General features: G+C 47.5%; 1 protein-coding gene across 1 annotated transcript in view; it reads left to right on the top strand.

The window, feature by feature from the left end:
• The window catches only part of LOC126095621 (synaptotagmin-11), a 728,232-nt gene that overhangs the window by 548,003 nt on the left and 165,045 nt on the right, over positions 1–15,184 (top strand). Inside the window, exon 4 of the mRNA XM_049910387.1 lies at positions 12,473–12,759. Coding sequence (XP_049766344.1) covers positions 12,473–12,759 — 287 coding nt within the window. The remainder of the gene's footprint in view (positions 1–12,472; positions 12,760–15,184) is intronic.

Consider the following 15,184-nt stretch of genomic DNA (forward strand, 5'->3'; position numbering starts at 1 on the left):
CTGCGAAGGATAGTGGAGGAGATGAGACTGGACGTAATCTGTCTGCAGGAACCATATTCTCGAGCTGGGCAAATCCCTTTCATGTCAGCCTCTTGGCAAGTCATCTCCACTGGGGAAGAACCCCAAGCAATTATGATTATTACAAATAAAGCATTAAGAGCAACAACAATAACTCAGCTATCAAATAGTCATTGTAATGTCGTAGAACTACAGACACCTTTCGGCTTGATTTTCATAGTAAATATGTGCTTTCAATATGGAGGGAATTTCGAGGACTACTTAGATCATCTTTCGGAAGCGATCACAACACTACAAGGCAAGAAAATAATCATCACGGCAGACATGAACGCGAAATCCCCCCTTTGGCACAGCGGCACCAGAGACGTAAACGGCGGTATATATGGAGGGAATTTCGAGGACTACTTAGATCATCTTTCGGAAGCGATCACAACACTACAAGGCAAGAAAATAATCATCACGGCAGACATGAACGCGAAATCCCCCCTTTGGCACAGCGGCACCAGAGACGTAAACGGCGGTAAGGCTGAGGAATTCATCATGGCCCAACAGCTTGTCGTGGCAAATAAACCAGGGAATCCCCCCACCTATACAGGTGGAGGTGGACTAGGGACCAACATAGATGTCACCCTGGCCACATCAAACATCAGCAGCAATATCCATAACTGGATAGTTCAAGATCAGGTCACCACAAGCGATCACAATCTGATCATCTTTCAACTTAGTCAGGAAGAGTGCCGCTGGGACCTGGGGTGGGAAACACAGTATAATTTTAATAAAACAAATTGGGAACGCCTGGCTCGAGAGTGTAGTATTCCCCCATTGCCCGAGGGTGACTTGGACGTTGATAGGTACGCCGAAGAACTGGTAGGATCGGTGGTTAGGGCGGTAAAAGCCGCTGTTCCAACTAGGAGAAGGGCTGTAGCGGCCTCCCCATCACCATGGACTGCTGACCTCGAACGTCTGCGCCAGTCTGTCCGACGGGCGAGGAGGTACTACCAGCGAAGTGCTGTCTGGCCGGAAAAGCAATACTGGTTGCAGCAATATAGAGAAGTAAAGGAAGCCTTTCAGGAAGAGCTAAAACAGGTCAGAATGAAAAGCTGGGAGGACTACGTGCTAAGACAACTGGAAACTGACCCATGGGGAGTTCCCTACAAGTTGGTCAGGGAGAAGATAAGGTCCCCAGCAGTCCTGTCTACTCTCAGAGAAGCTGGAAGAACAACAGAGTCCTGGAGGGAGACCGCCGAGGTTCTCCTGAGGACTCTACTCCCAGATGACGAGGAGAATGAAGAAACAGAGATCCAACAGCAAATTCGTAGGGCAGACCAGCAGGAGTACACCAACAACATCCGGGTGTACCCATTCTCTGAGGAAGAAATTGCTGCACATATAAAATCATTAAAAAAGGGGAAAGCGCCAGGGCCAGATGGCATAGTAGCGGAGGTGGTGCAGTTCCTCGCCCCGCAGCTAACAGCGCCTCTCACAAGTTTATACAACGAATGTCTCAGGACCGGCCAATTTCCAAAGATCTGGAAGAGAGCAAATATGGTTATCATCAAGAAGGGCAAGGACAAAGACCCCATGGAGCCAAAGTCCTACAGACCAATATGTCTCTTAGACATTATGGGGAAACTGTTAGAGAAGCTGTTGGCTGACAGACTGACCGCACACAGAACTTTGTGCGGGATGAGCGACAGGCAGTTCGGCTTTCGGCCGGGGCGATCGGCGTCCGACGCAATCGCCCTAGCGGCTGAGGTCTGTGGCTCTGCCCCGTACAAATACGTGATCGGCATCATGGTGGACATCAGTGGCGCTTTCGACAACCTGTGGTGGCCCTCGCTCTTCTCCCGCTTGCGTGAGAAGGAGTGTCCAGGGCCCCTCTATGGTTGTCTTAGGAGCTATTGCATGGGCAGGGAGGTCTGGCTATCATCGCCTAGCGACAAAATAAGAAAGACCATTACGAAAGGGTGTCCCCAGGGCTCCGTACTGGGGCCACTCTTTTGGGACGTAAATATAGAACCGCTGTTAGAAAGACTTCAACACAGCGAGGACGTGCTAGACGTGATAGCCTACGCTGACGACCTCCTCCTGTTGGTCGGCGGCCGTAGCCGCGAAGAACTTGAACCTAAAGTAGAAACAGCAATTAATATATTAGCTGAATGGTGCCAACAAAGCAAAATGAAAATAGCACCGAATAAATCAACTTACCTTCTCCTAAAAGGCAGTCTGGTCAGGAACCCAACCGTAAGAATTGATGGAACACCAGTTCTTCGGCGACGCGAAGCGCGATACTTAGGAGTAATCATTGACGAAAAATGGAGCTATACATCACACATCGAAACCATCACATTACGTGCCATAGAAACCTTGAATAACCTCATCAATATTGGACACAAAAGATTTCACTTGCCACCCGCTCTCATAAAATTATATCATAACAGCATCCTGTCATCAGTAGTTGGGTATGCGTGTGGGGTCTGGGCTCACAGGCTCACGAGGGTAATGCCTGCCATGGCCGTGAGAAGGGTGCAAAGAAATATGATAATGCGGTCTGTAGGTGCCTACAGAACAACTCCTGGGGGGGCCCTATTGGTGCTGATGGGTTTATGCCCTTTAGACATAAAGATAAGAGAAAAGGCCGCATGGTACTGGGTCACTAAAGGGAAAATAGATAAAACAAGGGACATTTTGGGGGTTCAAGTAGGAGATAAACCTGCCATCAAAAGAAGGGGGGAAGAGCTTTGGCAAACATCATGGGAGAATGAAGAAGCTGGCAGAAGGGTCTTCCAGTTACTGCCAAACATCAAAGAGCGACTTGGGATGACCTACTTCGAGCCTAGCAGGGGACTATTGCACTTTCTCACAGGACATGGACCATACCCGACATATCTATGTCGGTTTGGGAAAAGGGCTACACCAGCGTGTGACTGTGGTGCCCTAGACGGAACACCTGAGCACATCATCTATAACTGCCCGTTATATGATGATGTGGCGCATGACCTGCGAGCGCAATTACCCGATCATAACACATATGCCCTACTGCGACGTGCCGATACATTCAACATCATCAATACACTGGCAAATGAGATATCTCAAAAAATATTGCGAGAATTCTTAAGAACACGAGACGGACGAATTTGAACCCGGAATTGACCGAGATGCGCTCGCCATACCGCCGGGCGCGGAGCTGGCCAGTCTCCCCAGACTGGAATCCGCCGCGCCACTGGACCAGGCCAGCGAGTGCATCACCCCCACCGGATTTGACAACTGCACTCTTAGACATAGAACCATTAAATTGTAGTATTAGTAGAGTAGAACACTAACAACACTAACAAGTAGGGACTGCAGCGACAACACAGATTTGGCCAGCCCAGTGCCAGAGGCAAGCTCACGTGGGTTTAGCTCAGTGAGCAGGCCTGAATAGTAGGTTTATAACACGAACTGGCACATTTGTAATCGCTGCAGAATACATCAGAAAAGTAGAATAGAATAGACAATAGACTAACCTTGCCCATAAGACAGCCAGTTGAAATAATGAAATGTAGTATTTGCAGTTTTCTAGTAGTAGTAGTATAATAAATAGACCCACTAATCATTCAGGTAGTGGGTTATTGATGTATCTTATGTAGTTGTATGTATTGTGTTAAATAAACATGTTTAAAAAAAAAACATCTTGCTGTGCATGACCAGCTGAAAGCAAAGCCACCAACCTGACTCTATCAAAGCGTTGTATGCCTCTAGGTGGCATGTTACTGCAGTGCTGAAACAACTGAATGAAGCTGTTGTTGATACTGGATTGCGCGCGGTGTGCCGCTGCGGCAGCGGTATGTTTACATGAGTGGGAAACGGCCACAATGCATGCCAGTACTAAACATGGTCCAGCACATGCGTTCTAAGTCGTGTAAGGTGGCTATAATTTCGCACCTTGCAAGCACTTATCCACATACTTTCCCGTGAACTACAACCACAATTAGATATCATTTGATAGGTTGTACATCATATACACTCCTGGAAATTGAAATAAGAACACCGTGAATTCATTGTCCCAGGAAGGGGAAACTTTATTGACACATTCCTGGGGTCAGATACATCACATGATCACACTGACAGAACCACAGGCACATAGACACAGGCAACAGAGCATGCACAATGTCGGCACTAGTACAGTGTATATCCACCTTTCGCAGCAATGCAGGCTGCTATTCTCCCATGGAGACGATCGTAGAGATGCTGGATGTAGTCCTGTGGAACGGCTTGCCATGCCATTTCCACCTGGCGCCTCAGTTGGACCAGCGTTCGTGCTGGACGTGCAGACCGCGTGAGACGACGCTTCATCCAGTCCCAAACATGCTCAATGGGGGACAGATCCGGAGATCTTGCTGGCCAGGGTAGTTGACTTACACCTTCTAGGGCACGTTGGGTGGCACGGGATACATGCGGACGTGCATTGTCCTGTTGGAACAGCAAGTTCCCTTGCCGGTCTAGGAATGGTAGAACGATGGGTTCGATGACGGTTTGGATGTACCGTGCACTATTCAGTGTCCCCTCGACGATCACCAGTGGTGTACGGCCAGTGTAGGAGATCGCTCCCCACACCATGATGCCGGGTGTTGGCCCTGTGTGCCTCGGTCGTATGCAGTCCTGATTGTGGCGCTCACCTGCACGGCGCCAAACACGCATACGACCATCATTGGCACCAAGGCAGAAGCGACTCTCATCGCTGAAGACGACACGTCTCCATTCGTCCCTCCATTCACGCCTGTCGCGACACCACTGGAGGCGGGCTGCACGATGTTGGGGCGTGAGCGGAAGACGGCCTAACGGTGTGCGGGACCGTAGCCCAGCTTCATGGAAACGGTTGCGAATGGTCCTCGCCGATACCCCAGGAGCAACAGTGTCCCTAATTTGCTGGGAAGTGGCGGTGCGGTCCCCTACGGCACTGCGTAGGATCCTACGGTCTTGGCGTGCATCCGTGCGTCGCTGCGGTCCGGTCCCAGGTCGACGGGCACGTGCACCTTCCGCCGACCACTGGCGACAACATCGATGTACTGTGGAGACCTCACGCCCCACGTGTTGAGCAATTCGGCGGTACGTCCACCCGGCCTCCCGCATGCCCACTATACGCCCTCGCTCAAAGTCCGTCAACTGCACGTACGGTTCACGTCCACGCTGTCGCGGCATGCTACCAGTGTTAAAGACTGCGATGGAGCTCCGTATGCCACGGCAAACTGGTTGACACTGACGGCGGCGGTGCACAAATGCTGCGCAGCTAGCGCCAGTCGACGGCCAACACCGCGGTTCCTGGTGTGTCCGCTGTGCCGTGCGTGTGATCATTGCTTGTACAGCCCTCTCGCAGTGTCCGGAGCAAGTATGGTGGGTCTGACACAGAGTGTATATGAATATTTAAAGGAGACTAACATTGTCACGTACGCCTTGTAAGTAGTTGTTAACGCTTGTTGCTTGCATGAAAGGTGACGGAGTGTTTTTATTATAAAAACGGCGTAATGAATGATTGCCTGTACTAGTAGAGGTTGGAACGCCAGTGGAGATGAAACGGCAGACAGAACTCAAGCTCTGGGTGGAAGGCCCGCACAGGTGTCAGTTCTGCTTAAACACAGGAAGTAGGTAGACGGACGTCGTGTCACCTGAACTCTGGAGCACAACAGGGTGACGGCCGGCCGCCATTGTAGTAGGGCCGGAAGGATAACCAGATAATGCTTCCGAACTTTGCAAATGTTGGACGCAGGTGAGAGGAACGAAGAAGCGGCACCTCGGAAACCACGCAGGCTGGATTATTTCCAAGGATTTTTACTCAGAAGCGTACCATTGTACGATTATAGGATTTTCCTCGCAAACTTCCCGCACTGGACGACAAAAGACTAAAAATGGTTGGTCGGCGTTCGGAAGAATCTGTAGAGAGAGTGAATATTCCGTGGTTTCGGGAATATGATTCGTTTTCGGAATTACGATGGTGGGGAGCTGAGCCTTGCTGGGAAGCCAGCGGTGGAGAGACGAGGTCTTCCGTTGTGAGCGCCCGTGTGTGACGGTCGTCTAATGAATTGAATCAACTGACATCCTTATCTAATTCCGTAGTCATTAACCCGTTTACCATCGTTATGGTGGGTAATGATTTGCTTATGTCAGGTGAAGAGAGCCATATAAAAATATTCAATTAAACACACAATCAAATTACTCAAAAACAGTCTCTCGTAACAACCATCGACAACTTACAAGGTCCACAGATGCCCTTAAGATTTTCAGGCTGCCATAACTATAGGTGTAGGATCATGGATTCTCTTGAGGATCTTCAAGTTATAAAATCTTAGGTGTAGCTCCACAGACTCTCTTGAGGTTCTCAGGTTGCCAAATCTGGAGTGTTGGTGCGTGGATTCTGTTGCCAAACCCGGAGGTAAAGTTTCTTGAGGTTTTAAGATTAATTTTTTTTTAAGTGACCAAAAAATAATTTAAATTATAATTTTGTGTAATATGTTTATTCTCTTCAGTTCCAGTCAGGACATCAGTTTCCGAGAAATTCGAGCTTGAGACCAATGTGTTGGCTGAAATAGCAAACTTATCTGACTAATGGGAGAGTAACTCAGAATTGTATAAGAATTGTGTGCGTGGGTATGTAACGATTAGTTAGTGCTGCAAAACCTTTGCTAGGAGGCAGATAATTCTATTGTTAGGAAAAATATCTTTGACCAGTAGTTTGTAGAGCATTTTTCATTGGTAGATGGCTATTGTATAGGCTTGTAGAAGGGGGAAAGAAATCTGTGTTGGTAGTGAGAGCTGATCGACTTGGAACATGGTGGAGCAGACTTCATCTGGAGATCGGGAAGAGAACTCTGGGTCTAGAGATTTGGTGTGGAGCTCCGACAGAGAGCTGATGTGTCAGACCACGGCGTTCGCTACGCTCCGTACAGCTGAGAGCTGAGTATGATGATAAACTGCAGGTTGGGGGACTAGGATATAAGAATTAACATGCGTTTGTAGATGTATTGTTACAATTAGCGACATTATCGATTCCAGTACTGTTGTCGAGTGGTTAAAGGCTCATTCCTGACGCAGGTAATCACTGCATGACCACCAAGTATTTATCTTCCTATAAATGACGTGTATATTACGGTCATGTGCCATTCATCTAAACTCTCCTGTCTTTGCCGGGATATTCAAATGTTAGATTAGTATTGTCCGGCGTCAACAATACTCTGCATTGCTTATGATCGAACAGATCCTGTTGCAATTTATTATTCACTAATGTCAGCAGAGAACTTTGTAATAAATAAGGATTAATGTTGACCACTATTTCATTTCGTAGTTAATTGAGCACCCTGTTTATTGTATTTTGCGAGGTATAAAACCCATGTGTCATGTCTGCCTGTCCTATTAGATATCCGTTGCTACACACTTTTTAAATGCATATCAGCCCACGGAAAGCGATCTATCGGCCAGTCCACCCAACATTGATTACTCAGACATTCATGAAAGTATGTCGAAAGCTCATATGTATCCTCACACCTAGCGAAAGTAAGTCTAATTCCGTGAAATACAGGAGAGGGGAGGGGGCACACGAAATGGGTCATTCAGCACATTTCACTCGTTCAAATGCGAGGGTGCACCATCATGCTGGAAGACGATGGTTGCTACGGCTCTTCGATCTGTTGTAGCAGAGATTGTTTGAACAGGTAACCATCTCCCGTTATTGTATACTCTGTGAAGAAAAATGGGCCAGATCAAACATTAAGCTTCGGGCTACCACGGATGTTTTTACGTGGTTGTGTGAGTTTACAGAGCCTAAAATCCCAATGTTGTTACGATTCACATGCCAAAACTGTGGAACGTTGCTTCATCTGGAAACTTTTTCCGTTACTCATAGTCACTATTATGGAAGCACAACTGGAATCAAGACGGCAATGAATTACCGCAGTGGACCACCGTTTGGCTGCAATGGCCATTAGTACGTAAAAATGGCATTACCGCTTACGTAATACCTTATGGACAGTTGATATTGCTTTTTAGAATCCGCGTGATGCACGACAAATTTACTTCTGGGGGTTACGGTCCGGGGACATTCTCGCGTTCAAATAACTCCACAGGTAAAAGTGTCTGGCACGATTAAATCAGGCGAGCGATTCGACAGATTTGCCGTAGCGATAATAGTACTCATCGCAAACGCATGATGTTGCTTCAGCCAGTACGACATGATTATTGATCCATATATGGGACGAAACTTTCCACTCCGCACTACTAACAGACGCAGCTACCGTCGCATTGTCTTGCTTTCTAGCGCGCGTTATTGAAATTTGAAATCATCAAAACATTGTGAAACACAGGGAGTCGTCCGCTTCGAGGAAGGTCTTTATTACCGCTTGCCTCTTTCAAATTTCTGAACCACCTCATCATTCTTGGTTTTGCTGGGGCTTCCCTCTGATACTGGCGGCGATTATTCCGCACCGTTATCCCAGATTTGGATTTTCCGTTCCATATGAAGCTTTTCGCTTTGTCCTGGACTATCGCCATTTTGATGCACTCCGAATGAACTCTGTAACAAAGGAGAAAGGAAAAAGACTTTGAGGGCTACTGAAAGCTTTGCAACAAACCACGATTCTTTATCTATAATACGGTGACGGAAAAAACCGCAACGCCAAGAAGGAGTTTGGGCTACACTGACAAAAGATGGTAGTCGTCTTTGCACATCTGAAAGATGATGTCGATTCAAATTTCGCGCCACTCGCTTAAGAGTGGCGCCAGTAGCTCTAGTATGAGGACGTAATTCAGGATTTCGTCAGCGTTAGTTATCTTTGAGACTGGACATGGAGAGTCACTATTAATACAGTACTGGTCATTAAAATTGCTACACCACGAAGATGACGTGCTACGGACGCCAAATTTAACCCACAGGAAGAAGATGCTGTGATATGCAAATGATTAGCTTTTCAGAGCATTCACACAAGGTTGGCGCCGGTGGCGACACCTACAAAATGCTGACATGAGGAAAGTATCCAACCGATTTCTCATACACAAACAGCAGTTGACCGGATTTGCTTGCTGAAACGTTGTTGTGATGCCTCGTTTAAAGAGGAGAAATGCATACCTTCACGTTTCCGACTTTGTAAAGGCCGGATTGTAGCCTATCGCGATTGCGGTTTATCGTATCGCGACATTGCTGCTCGCGTTGGTCAAGATCCGATGACTGTTAGCAGAATATGGAATCGGTGGGTTCAGGAGGGTAATACGGAACGCCGTGCTGGATCCCAACGGCCTCGTATCACTAGTAGTCGAGATGACAGGCATCTTATCCGCATGGCTGTAACCGGTCGTGCAGCCATGTCTCGATCCCTGAGTGAACAGATGGGGACGTTTGCAAGACAACAACCATCTGCACGAACATTTCGACGACGTTTGCAGCATCATGGACTATCAGCTCGGAGACCATGGCTGCGGTTACCCTTGACGCTGCATCACAGACAAGAGCGCCTGCGATGGTGTACTCAACTACGAACCTGGGTGCACGAATGGCAAAACGTCATTTTTTCGGATGAATCCAGGTTCTGTTTACAGTATCATGATGGTCGCATCCGTGTTTGGCGACATCGCGGTGAACGCACATTGGAAGCATGTATGTATGGGGTGCCATTGGTTAGAAGTCTCGGTCACCTCTTGTTCGCATTGACGGCATTTTGCAAAGACCATTCTCCGAGCTTAGAATGCTGGCTCCAGCTCGTGATTGGCTTGTGCAAAATTGGAGGAAGTCAAAAAAGAGAAATTTGCTTTTGGAACTGAGCTAAGGAAGAAACTCACTCTTGTACAAGTCTCTTATGCTGGCGCTTTGCTTGTAAAGAACTGTAGGTCTCTACCTAAACGGTGAGACATGTGTCCTTTGCTAGTGAGTGACTTAGAGCCTGTGCCAGTCACCTTCTGAACCATCAGAGGTACTGCTTATATCATCACGGTCACAACGAGTGACGTGTGCATGTACTTATCTGTTTTGAGTCGGCCGTCTAAACATTTGACGTATTATGACACGCATAGTCGTGGCATGGAGTTAAACTGGTTTGTCAGACCAGCAAACGGGTCCACCTGCACACTGGAATCCACCGGGGTTTCAGAGGCACTCAGGGAAGTACCTGCATTCTGAATTAACCGAACGTGAGACCGCATTCTTGCATTTTTCGGGAATGTGCATTTAATAACAGATTGCCGTCGTCCATGACTTCAGTCGCCGATGTCATCGTGGTGTCCCGCCTTGACCAGTAGGATGCTAAAGTATTCGCTGCTGCGACGTAGGGCTATAATATTTATTTCTCAGCACCCTGTTCTTTCGAACCATATTTTTCCTTTTTTCGTACGGTAGAATATAGATGCTTGGTGGTGGTGTAGTTTGATGCCACAACGTGGATTCACGTGTCTGAAGAGAGAGCAAGTAGTGTTCTGGTTAGTGGCATGTGTCGATCCCCAACAGATCACTTTGTCCACCATAGATACCATTTTAGTAAGGCTTTTGTTAAATAAATATTTTTTGTATGATGTTTCTTTAATAATTTTGTTGTCTTGTCTTGTTTAAGATCAATAAATTGATTGTGAATTAGACTACAACTTCTCCCTGAGTTCTGATTAACAGTGCCTTCGCATTTTTATGGCAGTCTAGATCAGAAACATAAGGAGCAGCTTTTTCACTTTGTGTCCACTCCGTGGATCTTTGCTGCATTAACAATAATCATCTTTCAAACTTCCATCCAGCATAGTACAATACAATGTATGCACCTTTCTGTGCTAGCATACAACATTATGGTGGTTACACCCATTATTTAAGTGCCAGCATTTTACATCTTGCGCTTACATTGACCTGTAATCTGGAAATGGTAACCACTTAAACATGTTACGTAGACAGACACATTTCAGAAATTTCGTCATTCCTTCATTAATTCTGTTTTGGTGTTGCGACTCTTTTCCGTCAATGTACACTACTGGCCATTAAAATTGCGACACAAAGAAGAAATGCAGATGATAAATGGGTATTCATTGGACAAATATATATTACTAGAACTGACTCGTGATTACATTTTCACGCAATTTGGGTGCATAGATCCTAAGAAATCAGTACAAAGAACAACCATCTTTGGCCGTAATAACGACCTTGATACGCCTCGGCATTGAGTCAAACAGAGCTTGGTTGGCGTGTACAGGTACAGCTGCCCATGCAGCTTCAACACGATACCACAGTTCATCAAGAGTAGTGACTGGCGTATACTGACGAGCCAGTTGCTCGGCCACCATTGACCAGACGTTTTCAATTGGTGAGAGATCTGGAGAATGTGCTGGCCAGGGCAGCAGTCGAACTTTTCTGTACATTTGGTCGTGCATTATCCTGCTGAAATGTAGGGGTTCGTAGGTATCGAATGAAGGGTAGAGCCATGGCTCGTAACACATCTGAAAAGTAACGTCCACTGTTCAAAGTGCCGTCAATGCGAACAAGAAGTGACCGAGACGTGTAACCAGTGGAACCCTATACCATCACTCCGGGTGATACGCCAGTATGGCGATGACGAATACACGCTTCCAATGTGCTTTCATCGCGATGTCACCAAACACGGTTGCGACCATCGTGATGCTGTAAACAGAACCTGGATTCATCCGAAAAAATGACGTTTTGCCATTCGTGCACCCAGGTTCGTCGTTGAGTACGCCATCGCAGGCGCTCCTGTCTGTGACGCAGCGTCAAGGGTAACCGCAGCCGTGGTCTCCGAGCTGATAGCCCGTGCTGCAGCCAACGTCGTCGAAGTGTTCGTGCAGATGGTTGTTGTCTTGCAAACGTCCCCATCTGATGACTCAGGGATCGAGACGTGGCTGCACGATCCGTTACAGCCATGCAGATAAGATGCCTGTCATCTCGGCTGCTAGTGATACGAGGCCGTTGCCATCCAGCACAGCGTTCCGTATTACCCTCCTGAACCCACCGATTCCATATTCTGCTAACAGTCATTGGATCTCGACCAACGCGAGCAGCAATGTCGCGATACGATAAACCACAATCGCGATAGGCTACGATCCGACCTTTATCTAAGTCGGAAACGTGATGGTACGCATTTCTCCTCCTTACACGAGGCATCACAACAACGTTTCACTAGGCAACGCCGGTCAAATGCTGTTTGTGTATGAGAAATCGGTTGGAAACTTTCCTCTTGTCAGCACGTTGTAGGTGTCGCCACCGGCGCCAACCTTGTGTGAATGGTCTGAAAAGCTAATCATTTACAAATTACAGCATCTTCTTCCTGTCGGTTAAATTTCGCGTCTGTAGCACATCTTCGTGGTGTAGCAATTTTAATGGCCAGTAGTGTAGTTTCCAAGTAATTATTTTTTGGAATGTTGTGGGGTTGTATTGTGATGAGAAACCTTAGCCTATATCGTTATGACGATCCCAGATGAACAGAGGTGTGTCCCCCGTGTGTTGCAGTGACGACGCCGGCGCTGGTGGGCATATGCCTGGGCGGCGCGCTCTTCCTGGTGGCGGTGGCGGCGGTGGCCTGCCTCTGCTACCGGCGGCACGGCGGCGGCTCCGCGGCGGCCAAGAAGGCGCTGCGCGGGGGTGGCGGGGGCGGCGGCGGCCTGGGCGCGCTGTCGCTGCACCAGCCGCCGCGCAAGCCCACCGCCGTCCGCTCGCCGGCAGGCGGCGCTCCAGCCCCGCACTACCTGCGCAAGAGCCCCTCGCCCACCGGCAACCCGGCCAAGACTCCGCCAGGGGTCAGTATAGACACCACTCACAACTGCATCGACTTGCTGTCTGGTGTACAACAGCAGGTTGTGGTGAAGTGCATGAACCGTGGACCTTGCCGTTAGTGCGGAGGCTTGCGTGCCTGAGCGATAAAGATAGCCGTATAGTAGGTGCAACCACAACCGAGGGGTATGTACCGGGTGATCAAAAAGTCAGTATAAATTTGAAAATTGAATAAATCACGCAATAATGTAGACAGAGAGGTACAAATTGACACACATGTTTGGAATGACATGGGGCTTTTATTAGAACCAAAAAAATACAAAAGTTCAAAAAATGTCCGACAGATGGCGCTTCATCTGATCACGATAGCAATAATTTGCATAACAAAGTAAGACAAAGCAAAGATGATGTTCTTTACAGGAAGTGTTCAGTACGTCCACCATCATTCCTCACCAATAGCTGTAGTCGAGGAATAATGTTGTGAACAGAACTGTAAAGCATGTCCGGAGTTATGGTGAGGCATTGGTATCGGATGTTGTCTTTCAGCATCCCTAGAGATGTCGGTCGATCACGATACACTTGCGACTTCAGGTAACCCCAAAGCCAATACTCGCACGGACTGAGGTCTAGGGACCTGAGAGGCCAAACATGACGAAAGTGGCGGCTGAGCACACGGTCATCACCAAACGACGCGCGCAACAGTTCTTTAACGCGTCTAGCAATATAAACATCGTACGTTCCAGCAGGTGTTTATCAGCCAGGCTGGGGATGATGCGATTCTGTAACATATCGGTGTAGTCATAGTAGCAGTTACAAAACCAGAATGACGCATTTCCTCGAAGAAAATAGTCCCGATAAAGGTAGATGTGATAGATCCGACCCATACCGTGACTTTCTCGTCGTGCAATGGAGTTTCCACGACAGTTCTAGGATTTTCGGTAGCCCAAATTCTGCAGTTTTGGGCGTTGACAGACCCTCGGAGCGTGAAATGAGCTTCGTCGGTCCACAACACGTTACTCAACCAACCGTCATCTTCCGCCATCTTTTGAAACGCCCACACCGCAAATGCCCTCCGCTTCACTAAATCGCCAGGTAACAGTTCATGATGCCGATGGATTTCGTACAGATAGCATCGGAGGGTACGCCTCAGTGCCAACCAAACAGTAGTGTATGGAATGCCGGTGCGACGTGCGACTGCACGAGCGCTGACTTCCCCGTCCATAGACTTTACGTTTCTTCCTGAACTGTCTCAGCAGCATTACGCCTTGTGCTCGGTCGGCCACTATGGGGTCTATCGTCTAAACAACCCGTGGCTGCAAACTTCGACATCATTCTCGCCACAGCTGCATTTGTCAACGGACCTTTTCCCGTTCGAATCCCCTTCCTGTGGCGATGGGATCGTAACGCTGAACTAGTACATTCCCCAATCTGATAATACAGCTTCACTAAAAGCGCCTTTTCAGGTAACGTCAACATGCTGCGAGTGCTGGCGCATCTGATTCTCTCTCTCATTACAACTCCTTTTATACATGATTGTCATGAGCAGTCACTGACGTTTTGCTGTCAAGCGCCATCTGTCGGACATTTTGTGAACTTTGTATTTTTTTGGTTCTAATAAAACCTCATGTCATTCCAAGCATGTGCGACAATTTTTACCTCTCTATCTACATTATTCCGTGGTTTATTAAGTTTTCAAATTTATACTGACTTTTTGATCACCCTGTATCTGTTGAGAGGCCAGACAAACGTGTGGTTCCTGAAAAAGGGGCAGCAGCCTTTTCATTAGTTGCAGGGGCAACAGTCTGGATGATTGAGTGATCTGGCCTTTTAACACTAACCACAACTTCCTTGCTGTCCTGGTACTGCGAACGGCTGAAATACAGCAGTAATTTTTCCCGGGGGCATGCAGCTTTACTGTATGGTTAAATGATGGTGGTGTCCTCTTGGGTAAAAGAAGAGAAATTTGTTAACATCGAGTATAGATTCAAGTGTCAGGAAGTGGTGATGGCGTCCTCTTGGGTAAAAGAAGAGAAATTTCTTAACATCGAGTATAGATTTAAGTGTCAGGACGTGGTTTCTGAAAATATTTGTATGGAGTGTAGCCTTGTATGGAAGTGAAACGTGGACGATAAATAATTTAGACAAGAAGAAAAATGAAGCTTTCGAAATGTGGTGCTACAGAAGAATGCTGAAGATTAGATGGGTAGATCACATAACTAATGAGGAGGTACTGAATAGAATCGGAGAGAAGAGAAATTTTTGGCGCAACTAGACTAGAAAAAGGGATCGGTTGGTAGGACATGTTCTGAGGCATCAAGGGATCACCAATTTAGTATTGGAGGGCAGCAAGGAGGGTAAAAATCGTAGAGGGAGACCAAGAGATGAATACACTAAACAGATTCAGAAGGATGTAGGTTGCAGTAGGTACTGGGAGATGAAGAAGCTTGCACA

The sequence above is a fragment of the Schistocerca cancellata genome, chromosome 8 (genome assembly GCF_023864275.1).
Source record: "Schistocerca cancellata isolate TAMUIC-IGC-003103 chromosome 8, iqSchCanc2.1, whole genome shotgun sequence".
NCBI lineage: Eukaryota > Metazoa > Arthropoda > Insecta > Orthoptera > Acrididae > Schistocerca > Schistocerca cancellata.